Consider the following 13,201-nt stretch of genomic DNA (forward strand, 5'->3'; position numbering starts at 1 on the left):
ATCTCTCTCTTTACCAAACATCATCTAAACAATCTCAAAATAAAAAAATTGAAGAATTAAAGTTGTTTAGAATATTAGTAATTCTTAAAATACGACATTTTTAAAGTCGTCAAGGGTGATTTTAATAGTATCAATCGAAAAAGTCCTTATTTTGCTAAAATTGAAAACATCAATCCTCGTTTTGACAAAAAGTAAACCACAGTCCTTTATTTGAAAATTAGTGAAACCACATGAGTTTTATTTGAAGTTTACCCTAAAATAAATAAACAAATACAATTTTCAACATGTTTAAGATAAGAGTTATAATCCAATTTTCTAACACTTGAACAATATGTAAACAACAGATGATACTGCTGATGTGCATAGTATATAGGAGTGACAATTTCTATCATGATACCATTGACATAGTTATCATTTTTTTCTTTTACATTTATATCATCTATAATCATATGAAACATATAAATAACATAACAAGATTACCCGATTTGTCAAGCCTAGAAAATAGATTGCCCGTTATCCAAATTTAATCATTTGAAAGTAGAAGTAAAGCCAGCAATATCTTTCATCCCTATTAAGAAAACTAGAAAGCAGATGCTGACTATATAAACTGTTAACAAGTTTTTGCAGATAGGTATAACAGTAGTTTATATTTACAAGGAAAAGAATTAACAAGTATACAAGTTACAGAAAATCCGTCCAAGATGTAAGAATCTGACACTTACATTTTGATCTTCATTTTAAACTAGGAGCTATTTGTGATATTCTTTCGTCTTCCAGAAGTTCGTACGGATCAACATATTGTGGCAATGATTTGGCTACGTCAGTTCCGTCGTGGACAAAATCGGATCCAAAATACTGCCAAATGTAAAAGAGAATAGATTGCTGATTAACTTCAATCAAACACTTGGCAAAACATTTGTATGCATTTGCACTATAATTGTGAAAGAACAGAAGCATATTTAAAAGGAAACAAAAACGAAGTCAAAATGGCGTCAATGAGGGACCAACGAGCAATAGAAGTATGGTTCAAGTAATAATCAATAGAATCACATGAATGCTAAATTCTAATAGCTTCAACTTATTCAAAACAACATCAAGCTTCCAAAAAATATAGATTTTCCATCTTTATATGCGATACACCCCATAATAGCAGCATACTAAAATGTAGGCTTCTCTACTGATATTTTCTGCATTAACTATCATACAACTGGGCCAGTGAGCAGCACAAAAACTAAGATTAAGTATCTTTAGCCAAGACATGATGAATGTTTTAACATTACCAACCCAATGCTGGATTTTTCTTAAATAGCTAATAAACTATTGTCAAAACACTATTAATGCCAGCAGTCAGTCAACTAATTCCAAATCCTTATCAGCAAACACCATAGTATGTGCTTCAGCACAATAAATGTAGATCTGAACCAGAAGAGGAAAATACCAATTGGAGCCAATCTAGCCCATCATTTCAGTCTACTTGCAAACACTTATTAGAATTATTGTTGGAATAAATTGCATAATTGCATTACTCTGCACTGCCCAAAGGAAGTTTTTGACTCGCCAAGATTAATGAATTTTCTTTAGTTCCCTTCCATACTTTTCTTCTGATTGGTCAACATAAACTCGGTTGGCCTCATGTACAAGTTATTCCTACTCCCAATGACTGAACTACAATACTTGTACTACTGGCTTATATCCTGATTTAAATCCATCTAACAATGGGTTGCATGATTCTAACCCCCAAATCTCAAATCTCATTGTCGATTTTTTTATCAGACTTTTTCAATAACATGCTCCAACTGCTAAATAACATGTTGAAATACAATAAACAAAGCATGAATCTAGAAAATTGAAATTTTCACATAATACAATTAAATGTGTTGGAAAAAAAACACAGCTCTGTAATTTAATGTTGTTCCATAATCGAAAACTCAAAATGTCCATTTTGACATCCCTATTCCCTAATGCACATTATAAACTTAAATATGTAAGACATAAAAAAAAAGGTTAGAGCTCACTAGGTAGACTGCAGAAAAAAATCCCACAGTACTGAGAATCAAAGGCCAGAATGCCAAGAAAAAAGTTCCTCCAAGTGTAAGCAAAAGTTTGGCACGAGGAATTAAACCCTGAAACAGAGGGGGAAATTTTGTAACTATGCTGCAGTGCACAATTCAAAAGCAATAAAAGCTTAGTTCCAACAGAAAATATGGACAAAGTCAGATTACAGAATCATTTCTGAATATACAAATGTCTTTAATTCATTAGAAAGAGCGAAATTCTAGTAATAATTGATACCCTTCTAAAATATACATGGATAGAGCTTATCCTCACCAGTGAAATTTGAAAGAGTATTATTCTCATAATATGCAGAGCTATGTTAAGCATGGTGATTCAAAAGATAATCTACAGATACTAGGCAGAAACTAAAGAGAAGCATCATCTCATTTTCTCACATAACATTTTTTCCCCTCTATGTTTTAAAGAATTAGGTCTCTGTAAATTAATAAGAAATCAAATTTCTGGAGCCAGTTTTATTGCAGATTCATCAAAATCACTACACAAATTTCATCCTAAATGTTAACATGACAGAGAAATCAGGAAGAGAGAATCACTTCAAAACACTTTCTTCTCCATGACAAAACTATTTCAGGATCCACTAAATCTAAGCATAACTAAACACAAACAGTTGATTAAGAAGACAGTTTATGATCTTTTTGTGTTTAATTCACTTCAATTTGGACTAAATTAACTCTTAATACTGAAACATAGAACTTAAATCAACGTTTGAGATATGAAAAGAAAACAACCTCAAGGCCTTCACTGTTCAATGCCATGGATCGCTCCCTTTGATTAGAAAGGCTCTGATCAAATCCAGTTGATACTGTGTTTCTTTTGAAGAAATCTCTAGCCTCTTCTCCAATCTTCATCTCATCTCCTGCACCATAACTGCTCTTCGTAGACTCTTCAAGCAATTGAGTAGGATTCATTCCTCTCCTCTTCAATTCTTTCATAAACAACGACTCCGGCGGTTCATCGCCTTAAACAAAAACCAGAATAATAACCTTCAATAGAAAATCTAAAATAAAAAACACACAACTGAAAAAACTAAAACAAGAAATCAATGAAAAAGTACCGTTGGTTTGATTATCTTCTTCTCGCACAGAGCAACTAATCCTCAAATTCGGCCTCCGGACGCATCTTCTCCAGCTAAAACTACTATAACTTTTCAATCTAATGACTGTTTTCCGGCAATTTGATTTAGCGGGAAAATCAGATTGGGAAACGGAAATCGGAGACGAAGTGGATTTCAGTAAGTACAAAGAAGCCATGTTTCTGTTAGGTCGTGTTTGGCATGAGAGCTAGAAATGATTGGAAGCTTTAAATCATGGATGGTGTACGAATTTTCCTTTTTAGTAGAGTTCGGAGGAAGAAAGGAAGGAGAGAATGACGAGAGCTGATGTCTTTGAGATTTTTGTCTCTCGTATCGCCTGTTCGGTATATTTTAGTGTGAGATAATGATAACTGATAAAATGCGCGGGGGAGGATTTGTGTACCAGATGGTTTTGTGGCATATAAGTTGAGCCACGTCACTGTGGGAATTGCCCACACAATTCCAGTCTTTACAAGATTGAAGCAAAAGGCTTCCGAACCTGGAAATTTATTTATAAAACTTCCCCCCTCCATATTAAAATGCTTTTCTAAAATATCACAAATTTTATTATTATTATTATTATTATTATTATTATTATTATAACCAAAATATTAATTTTCTTCATGGTTCAGAAGAAAAAAATAATAATATGGATGCATGTAACAGGTATACCATATTCATTATGATCCAAAGAATTAAATATGGTAAAATTTGACATCCAACTGATTTTCTTTGGGATAAATATGAACAAGTTTAACATTCCAACTCTTATGAAAGAAATCACGACACTTACTAGCAATCCAATATAACGATGTCTGATTACGACTAGCCTTAATGATCAACCAAATAACGATATGTGAATCCAACTCCATAATCACCTTATTATAGCTCCTATTTTAAGCAAACTTCAAATCTAAATATAAACCCCAATGATCTACTAGCACTGCATTAAATGTCAATGTTAATAGTGAACCCTCCAAACCAACGTTCATTCTAGTCTAGCATAATTCCACTAGCAGTGACATAACCCAGGTGATGCGAGGAACTCCAAGATGAGTTTGAGGAATCTCTTGAATGCCTGAGATAAGATAGAAAATAGGTCAAAGAGGGATCGACGACCCCGCTCCTATTTCTAAGTTAGTGATGGTTTGTGGGCTATTGAGTAGCGTATAAAGCTTAGGGTGAGCAAATGGGATTAAATAGAGCGCCTCTTTTAGAACTGTCTACCATATATTTATAAGGGAATCATGTTGTGTTCTCTAAATCTGAGTAGGAACCCACGTGGCAGTTTGTCTATGATTCTGTGAATCACCATGCCAGATGCGAGTAAGAACATGTGTGCCCTTAACGTCCCATTTGGCTGGTCCATATAGATCCAGCGATTATTATTAAGGACGTCTGATTAATCCACGTGTATTACGATAAATTGGGTGATATCAAATATCCCTCTCATCCGAAGTCTCTATACCAAAGTGCTTTAGGGCTTCGTTATAAGGGATGACTAAAGGTTGAATCCTTTTTAAGCATTGGCTTGTGTAAGAGTTGAAGGCAGCATTTGGTTGACAATGAACTTTGATTTTTGTTTGACAAGATTGTCCTTCGGTTGGATTGCTAAAGATTTCTATTTGTTCAGAGGGTGGTAAGATTATGAAGCTATTCAACTAAGTCGTAACGTAAATTTGCTCGCTCCATGCTCACCGCACCAATTTGATGTGAGGAAATCTGCGCTGAGCTTGAGGAATCCCTTGAATGCCTGAAATAAGACAAAAAATATCAAATGGTTTGTCCTCACTTAATATCTTAAAAAGGGTAAGACCAGAACATGACCTTTGAATGTTCGTGTGATAGTTTGTGGGTTATCATATGGAATGTACATGTGATACATATTAATAATAATAATAAAAATACCAATAATAAATACATATCACATATATTAAAGAAATAAATCAAATAAAACAAACAAGCAAATTAACACAAATCACATCTTAAATTAGCTTGACAGTCCCCAGTAGAGTCGCCAACTGTCGCTACCAGATTATCCACACATGTACGTTATATTAGTTAATAGTTTTTCTATTTTTAAATTATTTTTTAGAGTCCCCACCAATCAAAATTAGGGCGTGATTGGACATCGAAATTATGTGAATTTTAACGGATAAAGAGGTTTGTGAAATAGAGATTTTTGATTCATTTGTCGGTTACGTGTAAGGAAGAAAATATTGATTAATCACCATACCCCATCCAAGATTGGTATTAAAAGATGTGATGTTATGCTTAGCTTTAAATTTTTGATATAAGATAGGTGCGCGTATGTTTTTAGGATTTTTTTGGTCTAGGTTTATTTTAATTTGAAATTACGTAAATAACATACATGTAATTGTATTTATCGAATTAAATTCCAATTCAATCTTACATGTACCAAAGATATGTGAATTAAAACATGAAGTTGAATAAGGAGTATTTTAAATATATTATAAACTCAAATAATATTTTATATTAATTTGAGCTAACTTGGTTAATTTATTGATTTGAGACAAAATCTCAGATTGATTTATTTTGGTTTGGATCTTCATGTATAATATACACATACTCTTATTTTAAAAATCTATTTTTTCTATTTTATGTATATCACATATACGATGTACAGAATGTGAATTATAATAAGGAATATTTTAAATGTATTATTAACTTCAAATGATATTTTTTTTATCAATTTAAATTAATTTTATTGATTCGAGATAACATCCTAAATTGATTATTGTTTTTTTTAATTTTTGAATCATGTATATAACATACACGTAATCGTACTTATTGAATTAAAATACAATTTAATTATATATATATATATATATATCAAATAAAATGTGAATTTTAATAAGGAATGTCTTAAATATTTTATAAATAATAAATCAATTTGGCACTACATATATATAAGGTAAATTAAATTGAGAAAATTCTTAATATATATGAAATATTACCCTAAATAAAAGTCAAGCTTAAATTAGGAAGAAAAATTTAATTGTATTTTTTTACAAATTATTTGATTATAGAAAGTTATCTATTCAAGGTAGAAAATTTACCAAATATTACTTGGAATGAAAATTCAAACATTAATATATGAAAATAAAAATTGAAATTTTAGGAAGTATACGGAAAGAGATGTAATAAAGCTAAATGAAAAGAAGAATAAATAAATTTAACTTACCATTTTCTTTTTGAAAGTCAAAGATGTATTTTAAGAGTATTCTACCTTAATTTCCTTTTTTTTATTAAATCAAAGTTTATACTAATCTTTTCTAAAATTACCCTTTTAAAACATTCTCGGTCAAAACTAGTGCGTTTAAAAATCTCCCAATTAGACTATAAAAGTAGCTAGTACTAAGTTCATTTCTACTTCTCTCACTCTTAGACTATATTACTTTTTTTTATCGTTTCTATTGAAAGAAATAGGCACTTTGAACATAGCAACTTGTTATCTATGGAGGTAACTGATCCAAGCATGAGGCAACTCACAGATTTCTTCATGAGGAGATGTTTGACGGGCAATCATTTTACTAAGGAGCAACCTTGGATTGTTCCAAATCAAAGATTTGGATTTTATCCATTTTCTAAAACAATGTTTCTGTTGTATTTAGGTTTTTTCTCCTTCCTTTTTTTTCTTTGTTTCTTCCCTTCTGCTTAAATTTTATGTTTTTAATTCTTTTATATTATTGATGGTTTTTTTTCTTTTGTGAATATTTAACTTTTACAAATATTTTGCAAACTAAATTTATGTCTCAATGTCTCAATTTGATGCACACTCACTCTCAAATTGATTTATTAATAAGAAATAGGATTTAATCCTATCTATCGCCACTCACTCACAATAACAGTAGTTAATATCATTAGAAATAGGATTTGTATGAAAATGATATGTATTTAAATTTAAAATAGCAAATAATTATAAGAATTTGAAATTATGAGACAAATAGATAAATCAAACATCAGTAAACAATAATATAGAATCTCATATTCATGAGTATAAATATCCCTAACGTGTCACGTTTCTTAAGATCCTTCATCAGCCTCACAATTATATCAATCGTTTACACCAAATCTGCAAGATCATTGAGAAGAAATATAATGAATATAGAAGAAGAATAAAGATCTCAGTTTAATATGAAACAACAACTGAATTTACACGAATAAATATTGGAAAATGTTCACGAGATGGAATTAAGATTTGATCAGTGGCCAAGAATCTTTCATAAAAAAAATATAAAAAGAAGATGGAAGTTATGACATTCAACCAAATTGATAATAAAAAGTTTAAAAAGTAGTTAAATAATGAGCAATGTCAACTAAATGCTCCCTTCTTATATCTAGATTCAGTCCCATACCCTGCACTCCTGATAATAATTGAGCTCATTTTCTGAAACATATGAATAACAATTCTAACAGCAGTGTACAAAATGTCAAAATATGAACTATAGTTGCCTTAGTTTTTAACTTCTAACTGTTCTATGTCCTTTCCTATTAAAAGTTTGATGTGCACTAACCTTAGAGAAACAAAAAGTATAAAGAAAATACCACACCATTTCAATTTATAAGATCATGAAATGCACATCTTCAAATTCAAACATTGGAACAACCAAAAACTATGGGTGGAACAATTCTTAATTATTTGCTATTTAAATTTCATACATATCATTTAGAACTCTAGTGTGTATTAATGTGTATATATTAATTTCAGAGACTGCAGCAGCTGTGATAGATCTGGATTCTAGTAGCTCTTCTTCGCCAACTGCTACTGTGGCACCACTTGATGATGATTTTGTGGTAGATGGCTGTGATTCAGTCTCAGAGAGTGCAGCTGTGACAGATGATTTTGTAAATCTGGATCCAAGTTTGATGGCTTCACCAACTGCTGCTTTGGCACCACTTCCTTATGATCCTTTAATGGCTTCTGGTAGCTCTTCTTCGCCAACTGCAGCTGTTATGGTTCCTGTATCTGAATTTGAGGCTGAGCTGCCAGAGGTTGTACAAACTGAGCCTGAGTATGTAGCACCTGTGTTCACCACAGAGAATTTAGCAGAAGCCATGCCCAAAGAAAAGGGAGAAGTAGATGCTCTACTGCTTGAAGGGGAAACTGGCCATGAAGTCTCCAGCTTAGTTGAAACTAAGATTGAGGACTTGAGCTCTCAACTACAAACTCAGGGGGCAGAGCACCATCTCAGCCATGTGATCTCCAAACCTGCTACGGCTCGAGAAAAGGATGTCCAATTGGTGATGACTCAAGCTGCACTTACCGGGTCTAAGAAAAACAAGAAGAAGAAGAAGAACTACCGATCCAATTGGTGATGAGATAATTACCAATTGATAGTATCTGCAACATGAGTTTATGGGTCCATGAATGAATTCTGTACACTTTGGTGTGATCATTTGTACCTGTAGTATTTATAGGTCCCAAATCAGTTCTATTTTAGCGATTTAGCACCGAATTATGATTATCTATTTTTATTTTTAGTGCCAATAAATTATGATTATCAAATTAGTTAACTCATGTGAATATCCTAAACCATAGTTATTAAACTGTGAACATCCTAAATAATCGTTATAGCATCTGAAACATGGTAAACTATTGTTATTTATCCTTTTCAGTAACTTTTTCGTGTTTCTTTATCCATTTCTGAAACAAAAACTCCTGAATACCAGTGCCACACATTTTCGTGGGCATTCTGTAATACAGAAAATAGGAATGCCTTTCTAATTTTCATAAATGTTAATGATAGTTTCTATTCTTTAATTTCTAATTATCCTTAAATTCTCCTCACCTTTGTAAGTACTGTAGAATATAAGTACTAATTTTATATTGATTTAATTTAGATACACTAATTAACTTATTTTGTAGAAACATTAAGTCCATTGGGTAAGAATTTGAAGAAACATTAAAAGACAAGCTTACTTGAATGAAGTATCTCAAAGGAATGATTCAGTTGTCTTTACAACTATTGGAGCTTTTGTAATCCTTCCACCTTTCATTATCTCAGGGTCTTAACTGTTCAGTTTTCACCATTATTTCATGTTTAGTGTCTAAATGTGAGAACAAAAGATTAACCATTGTAAAGGAAATGAAAAAAATAGTCCAACTCATTGACGAATCCATAATTCAGTGATAACATGTGCTTGTGGTAGTCTCTCATGATTTATAGATACTATAATTTGATATTTTTTGGGTATTTTTACATAAAAAATTAAAACTTCATACACAATTTTCATAAAATTTTCGGTGTTTTTCAGCGACCATTGGATGCTCAAACCCCCCAAGTGTTGGGCTTATGGAGACTAAAATATATAGGCCCAACTGAAGCGATCAGGGTTTCAGACGGTTAGGGTTTCAGTAGTATAAATGTAACCTCTTTCTCTGTAATCCGCATCTCATTCATTATAGTGAAATATCCTGGCTTGGTAGTGCCCCCAGACGTAGTCATTCTAATCGAGTGGCGAACTGGGTTAACAATTCTTGTGTGTTTGCTTATTTTTCGTTTATCGTAATTTCAATTATTCCTAACACCAAGATCCGACCCAATTCACACTCTATAGTCTACACTGCTTCCTCCATTATGTTCATTTCTCATCCACATTAGTTGATATTTCACCGACTTTGATAGGTCAGAAAAAAAGATATTAACAAATAATAAGTTAAGGGACAGAGAATAATACTTTGGATAGACCATGAGACAAATGTTCCTAATTAATACTTAAATTGAAAATATCAATATTTTAGATAATCAGGTAACTAATAGTGTCGTAAGCCTACTTGAAATGACTACCTTGTTGGCAAGTGATTATCAAGAGCAATTTTACCCCAAATGTTTTGTAAATTGGTCCAATTTTACACTACAAGAAAACTGTTAGTTAGCTACCGCAATTTTGGTAGCTGATGCGGTAGCTAAAGCAGTTCACTGACTGAATTTAGCGGTTTACCGACCAAAAGAATTCAGTCGATAAATCCCTAGTCGTTGAAGAAACACCGACTATTTTCTGACGATAGTCGCTGACTTTACCGACTGTTCAATCGTTGAGTAGTCGCAACGTTTACCAATCATATTTGCGACTAAAAATAGTCGCTAATGGGCGAGATCTACCCATTATCTGATCGCTTTACCGACAGAAAATTTGTCCTTAATTTAGAAAAAATTTCTTACTGATCTTATAGGTTGGATGACAAATCCCATCATAATGTACTGGATAATTTTTTTTATTTAATTGTAGTTAATAATTGTAATTACAATTAGGATTATTACATACAATTAAAACCATATTTTAACCTTCACAATAAATTAACCACAACATACAGTAAACAATATTTATGAAAACAAGAAATATATTTAGAAAGAAATAATATTTGATGCTTACATGTATCAACATATATAATGTAATTCACAAGATTTCATAATCTAGATTAACCTAATATGTGAGGTCAAAATTCTATACCATAAAAAGGTTAACCTATAAAATTATGTCAAAATATATAAGAGTTAGATTAACTTGTCTCTAGAGTCGCCTAAAGACTCGGTATTTTGAAGTTTGCTAATAGATGACACTATTTGTATCTTCAACTCTGTCGATCGCTCCTGAAGTTGAATCACATCACCTTTTGTCAATCGCTCTTGTATCCCCAACTTCTGTAAATCGCTCATCTTTTACTTTCTAGGATACCTGTCTCATAATTTGCAAAGCAGCTAATAAATTTGTTCTGTCTGCATTGAACTGATTGCAAGAAGAGAAACAAGCAGCATCAATGACAGCAACCCTAATAAATAAGGAACCATATACTTAAGAGCTTATAAAGCTTTATAAAGTCACAATTTTCCTAAAGCATGGACAATCTGTTATCTGATCTCCCGGTAAAAACAATATGCAACCAAAAGAGGAGCATGATAAATGACTATAAATCCCAGTATCAACATAACAGAAAAAGCGTCATCTATTAGCAAACTTAAAATTCAAAGAAACAGAGCATTGCTTAAATATATAGCAACCTCAACTATATTTGACAACTCCGATCATGTTTGGACTTAGATGTAAAGGTAAACTAACCAAATAAATAATTCCCCTACTCACTAGTCAGTCAACTACATTACCCATTACCCAATATAAAGTCTGGAATAAATATAACTTGTCCTATAAATAAACCCAACATAGCTTTCCATTTTATTGGATCGCAGACATAATAAATTATAGGACAAAGATACAATTACCTTAATATGGCATCTAATTCGAAACAGAAACATTAAGAGACGGTCAATCGACCAACTTCATCATCGTAATCCAGTTAGTTCATGCCCCCCTCCATGGAGTCGCAACATAATACGTCAATCTAAACCAAGTTTATGCAAATTTGATGGAAATATGAATTAGCAAATAAAAATCACAAGCCTTTTTTTGACATTCACTTCCCCAAAACAAAAATGCATATTAAAGTTTCAACATGAATTATTCCCTCATTTCATAGAAATAGGACATGCAAACACCCAGACCCAATATTGAAACATGCAAACACCATCAACGAATATGAATAGTAACTAATAACCATAGAAATAGGAAAAAAAAAATTACTCACAATGTGTCTTGTTGGCCTATCGTAAGTTCACAACTTGAAAACATTAGAGGTGTAATTGTACCACTTACAACATTAGAGCTAAATTTTACTATTGGCCGCTAAAGTTGGAGGCATTTTTATACTTTATATCTTAAGAAATATTATATCTCAAAACAACATAATTATAGGTAATAATTAAGGTAATGAATCTGATAAATTAATTCGGGATACGGTACAAAACTAGTCGTATAGTTATTAGGAATAATAAATTTAGACGTCACTTAAAACATGTTATTGATGAAGTAATTTTATATGTCCATTGAAACAATGTGATAATTTAACGTCGTTACTCATTCAGACCGTGTTTGTTAACGGAAAGTAACACAAGGTACATCTATGTAAACTTTTAAATCACATAGTTTATATTTGAAAATGATCCAAACCACACGATTTATTCGTAAACTCTTCCCTTAACTCTATAACACAAGGTTTATCTCAGCCCAAAGAAGAAAAAACCTAAAATTGCATTCTTGTATCAAAAAATCCAAAAAGATAATAAGAAAGAAAACGAAAATTGGGATGGGAACTATTTAAACTCCCTAGATTGAGAGGAAGAGCAAGACAAAATTCAATGAGGTAAGAGAAAGAGATGAAGATAGAAGGGAGAGGTAAAATATGGAGAGAAAAGTCAATCCATTGAAGAGAGACTCAAATGTTAAAAAGTTGAGTCAAAGGTTAATAGTAACCATATATGTAACAAAGTGTAAAATTTAGTGATTTTTATATTACGTTTTGAAGTCAAATACTTATATCATAAAAGTCAGTAAAGCTTAGTGGTCGTTGCTATAATTTACCTTGTTAAATGGCAAGCAAATAGAGTGACAGATAGTTCAGATTGCTTATTTACCTCTCTCTTTTTCCTTGTTTGTCTTTTCATTTTTTAAAGATAGTGTTTTGGGTGTTTTAGTTTTGGATTTATCCTCTAATCTCATTCATCAACCCCTTAGACCATCTTCAATCATACTTCATAATGTATTTTTAGAGTAAAATTGCACTTTAATGGTACTCTAAAACCTTACTCTATTTTTAGAGTAAGGCTTTTGATACTCTATATTTAAAGTATCAAAATGTCTTATTCTATTTTTATAGTAAGGTTTAATGATTGTTTAAAAATAAAAATATCATTTAATATAATTTTTTTTGCTAAATCAAAAAAAATATTATTTAATATAATAAATGTATGTAAAATTAATATGATAATAATAAAATATTATTTGTTAATAGAAATTGATAACATCGAGATATTATCCAAGGGATCAAAGAGGATACTTGCCAAAACGACCGCGTATTGGGCCGGTCTGAGAAGCGATGGCGTATCAAGGAAGTCACCCGAATGGCGTATCACCTGGACTCCGCCACGTGAGGTCCGTAGTCAAACCTATGGGAGACCCGCCATCATGCCACGATCC

General features: G+C 31.8%; 1 protein-coding gene across 1 annotated transcript; it reads right to left on the minus strand.

Annotated features, from left to right (window-relative positions):
* Window positions 1-571: 571 nt before the first annotated feature.
* Window positions 572-3,507, minus strand: LOC136227662 (uncharacterized). Its single transcript, XM_066016387.1, has 4 exons — window positions 3,131-3,507; window positions 2,805-3,034; window positions 2,016-2,123; window positions 572-855 (listed from the first exon to the last, which is right to left on the minus strand). Exons 1-4 carry the CDS (start codon window positions 3,324-3,326, stop codon window positions 733-735), a joined length of 657 nt encoding a protein of 218 aa, XP_065872459.1. The 5' UTR covers window positions 3,327-3,507; the 3' UTR covers window positions 572-732.
* Between the last annotated feature and the right edge of the window lie 9,694 nt (window positions 3,508-13,201).

This window comes from Euphorbia lathyris, chromosome 4 (genome assembly GCF_963576675.1).
Source record: "Euphorbia lathyris chromosome 4, ddEupLath1.1, whole genome shotgun sequence".
In the NCBI taxonomy this organism is placed as follows: Eukaryota; Viridiplantae; Streptophyta; class Magnoliopsida; order Malpighiales; family Euphorbiaceae; genus Euphorbia; species Euphorbia lathyris.